At 45.1% G+C, this 3,802-nt stretch overlaps 2 protein-coding genes across 2 annotated transcripts; one reads left to right on the top strand and one right to left on the bottom strand.

Moving 5' to 3' along the window:
* Positions 1-602: 602 nt before the first annotated feature.
* Positions 603-1,237, bottom strand: LOC119305047 (pectinesterase inhibitor 8-like). Its single transcript, XM_037581674.1, has one exon. The coding sequence runs from the start codon at positions 1,042-1,044 to the stop codon at positions 718-720; it is 327 nt and encodes a 108-aa protein (XP_037437571.1). The 5' UTR covers positions 1,045-1,237; the 3' UTR covers positions 603-717.
* Positions 1,238-2,022: 785 nt separating this feature from the next.
* On the top strand, positions 2,023-3,140 carry LOC119307121 (glutathione S-transferase 4-like). The gene is made up of 3 exons (XM_037583218.1): positions 2,023-2,200; positions 2,308-2,356; positions 2,490-3,140. Exons 1-3 carry the CDS (start codon positions 2,051-2,053, stop codon positions 2,957-2,959), a joined length of 669 nt encoding a protein of 222 aa, XP_037439115.1. The 5' UTR covers positions 2,023-2,050; the 3' UTR covers positions 2,960-3,140.
* Positions 3,141-3,802: the final 662 nt, after the last annotated feature.

Raw genomic sequence — 3,802 nt, forward strand, 5'->3', positions numbered from 1 at the left:
TAAAATTCGGAGTAGTACATTTAAGATCAAGAAGGACGACACTGCAAAAATAGACATTTTGGTAATGTTTATATATGTGCAGTTATATGGTACATTTCAGATCAAGAACAATGCCAGAAATTGAGTCCCTGCCAGCTGGAAACATTTAAGTGCCATTATGTTGAGAGAACGATTTTTTTTATCGGTCTTTATTGGGTTTACCTCTTCTTTGCTCAACTCTTCTTATTTTAGTGACATAAGTGTAGTACATTGAAAGGGTAGAAGACAATTCTTTGGCTACGTTACAAGCAAAATAAATATAGCACATTGAAAACGTAGAAGGCAATTTCTTTTTTTTTGCGAATAGATAATTCTTTGGCTACGTTACAAGGAAAATAAATATAGCACATTGAAAGGGTATAAGACAATTCTTTGGCTGCGTTACAAGAAAAATAAATATAGCACATTGAAAGGGTATAAGACAATTCTTTGACTGTGTTACAAGAAAAATAAATATAGCACACTGAAAGGGCATGTGAAATTCAATGCACATTTTTTTAAAGAGCAGAAAGCAAATCAAGATGCATTGAGAACTCTATCAGGCATGTAAATAAACCCACAACTAACGAAAACATGTTTTATTCCTTGCATGTACCTTATAAAGGTTTAGAGTAGTAATCGCTACAAGTTGGTCCGACCTCTAAACTCTCCCATGATTTGGATCCATGATGCTATTCATCACTTGATAAGGTTAGTGATGGCTGTGCAGACTATCGCTGTCTGCACGGAGTAGAGGCTACGTTGCTTGAGAGGCGACGGGACGGCGGCCTTTTCAAAGGCATCGTCGCACTGGTGTGCCAGGAAGATGGCCTTTGCGGCCTCCTCCTTCCCCGCGGCGTAATTCCGGCCGTTGATCTCATCGTAGGCTCCGGCAAACGCGAACTTCATGTTGTCGTACAACCCCTGGCATTGCCCAAGGGCCACCTTCGTCTTGGCATCCGTGTCCGGCTTCGCTAGTAGGCGCTCGATGTCGTGGATGGCGCCATAGGCGTTGTTGACGCCCATGTTAGCCGCTATCTTGGCCAGGCCCCATGTGTCTGCGTCGGAGCTCTGGTAGTGCTTTCTCAACTACGACACGCAGAAGTCGTAGTTGACATGCGCGTCCTCGTCGGCCACCGCCTTGCAGGTTGTTTCCACAGTCGCGTCGACACCGGCCAACACGAGAAGGACCGCGGCTACGACCACAAGAGCCGCCAGTGGCCTCATGGATCTTGCTGGTTGTATGTGGATGGAGAGAGATGCTAAGATTGGGTAATTTTGTTTGCGCCGCACAATACTATTTGGACAAAGCCTACATGATGTCTATTTATAGGCAGGGGCACCCTGAGGATGAGAACAGCTATTTACAGGTTACAGCTATATCTAGGATATTTTTATCAAATACTAATATTTGTTTCATTTATTTAGGCTAGTAATTACTCCCTCCGTTCCATAATGTAAGACGTTTTTTACATTAATGTAGTGTTAAAAAAACGTCGTATATTATAGGACGGAGGGAGTAGGATATTAACTGTCAGTTACATCTCTTCTTTTTTTCTAGAAACGTCAGTTACATATTGTAAAAAAGGCTTTGAGTTACATAGTTTTCCCAGGGATGGGCTTAAGCCGGACCCAAAAATCCGACTCCTGATGCCCGGCCCAAATAAAAATGGCAGTTTCCTATTATAATTGCAAAAAAAAAAGGTGCTTCGGCTGGAGTGTGCATTGGTTGGTGGCTTGTTCACGTGGTTGGCTTCCTCGAATAGATTTACTTGGCACGATGGACCAATTTTGCTCACCTACCAATGGATTGCGCTGCACACGCAAGCAGTGACGATCGGGGTCGCCTAAAAAACAGAAGTTTGACTGCATACAGGGAACCCCAATACTCCCAGCTAGAATATTGTTTTGGATTTGGATTGGACCGCCGGCGTGCTAAATGAACAACAATACTACTAGTGCTCGATGATGAAGTACATAAATGGACCCATAGTAGTGCACTGCAAACAAAGAGGGAGAAGAAGAAGAAGGGATGGCGCCTATGAAGGTGTACGGCTGGGCGGTGTCGCCATGGATGGCGCGGGTCCTCGTCTCCCTGGAGGAGGCCGGCGCCGAGTACGAGCTCGTGTCCATGAGCCGGAACGGCGGCGACCACCGGCGGCCGGAGCACCTCGCCAGAAACGTACGTTGCTCTGCTAACCTTCTCCATATCTGGTTCACCTTTGCTACTTGAGTTCTGTTGAAAGCAAGAGACACTAACACTACTGTTCCCTTCCAACGATTCTGCAGCCCTTCGGTGAGATCCCGGTGGTGGAAGACGGCGATCTGACGCTTTACCGTAAGCCTTCATGTTTTCTATTTTATTTTTGATTCAGTAGGTATATGGTTTTTCTATGAATTATTAAGCAATTTGGTGGGCGTGATAAAAAAATGAGGGGTACTGATTTCTCTCCGCAATTTATTTTCTTGAGAATCCCGCGCCATTGCAAGGCATATTCTCCGCAAACACAAGCCCAGGCTTCTAGGAGCGGGCAGCCTCGAGGAGTCAGCGATGGTGGACGTATGGGTCGACGTGGATGCCCACCAGCTGGAGCCCGTACTCAAGCCCATCGTATGGAACTGCATCATCAACCCGTTTGTCGGGAGGGACGTCGATCAGGGCCTCGTCGATGAGAGCGTCGAGAAGCTGAAGAAGCTGCTGGAGGTGTACGAGGCGAGGCTGTCAAGCAACAAGTACTTGGCCGGGGATTTCGTCAGCTTCGCCGACCTCACCCATTTCTCCTTCATGCGCTATTTCATGGCGACGGAGCATGCAGTTGTGCTCGACGCGTATCCGCACGTAAAGGCATGGTGGGAAGCGTTGTTGGCAAGGCCATCGGTCAAGAAGGTGATAGCTGGCATGCCTCCGGATTTTGGGTTCGGAAGCGGGAGAATACCATGATAAGGCATATGCTTTGTGTGTTGCGATGTTCTAATCATCTCTATCCAACCCACGAGAAATAAAGTAAGCAAAGAGTGGTTGTGGATATGAAATAACTTGTTTCGGTGAATTGTTTTCTAATATCAATTAGAATTGATTCTCAAAAAAGTAAGTTCAATGTCTATGCCCTCTATTTCTGTTAGCAGTACCATGGTTTTCACACCAATGTTGTTGCAAAGTCTCTACTTATTTAAAAAGAACGTAAAGTTCCGTTTCACCTTTCTTCCCATCACCCCTTCGTCCAACCTTCCCCGTATAATAATCAATCACCAATTCTACTTTAATTTACTTACCAAACTTCTTATCTAAACATAAGGTAAATTACAGGTAGAATTTGATTAATATTTATTTACACAATCGCATATCATGGACAAGTAAATCACTTATGATCAAAATATAAGGTAAATCATGGACATAATTTAATGAGAATTTATTTACACAATGGCATAATATGGGCAGGTAAACACAAGCTAACGTAATACAATATTTATATCCTGTTGCAACGCACGGGCATTGTTCTAGTCAACTAAAGATATTCTATGTGGTCCTCTTTTTGATCAAAAAGTAACATGGGAATCACACCCACTTGACATATAAGAAAAGGTAGAAACGTACTATGTACCAAACCGTTGTCCCCTAGCTTCCCTTGGCGCCATCACCCGAATTGGCTCTGATCATGTTCCCCTCCTTCTGTCCTCCGCCGATGAGCGGACGCCGATTACCCCACGATTCCAGTTTGAGACCTTCTGGCTGTCCCAAACCGGTTTCGTGGCGGCTGTGGGCGCCCGCTGGGTGGAGGCTCGC

The sequence above is a fragment of the Triticum dicoccoides genome, chromosome 5B, assembly GCF_002162155.2.
Source record: "Triticum dicoccoides isolate Atlit2015 ecotype Zavitan chromosome 5B, WEW_v2.0, whole genome shotgun sequence".
Taxonomy (NCBI): domain Eukaryota; kingdom Viridiplantae; phylum Streptophyta; class Magnoliopsida; order Poales; family Poaceae; genus Triticum; species Triticum dicoccoides.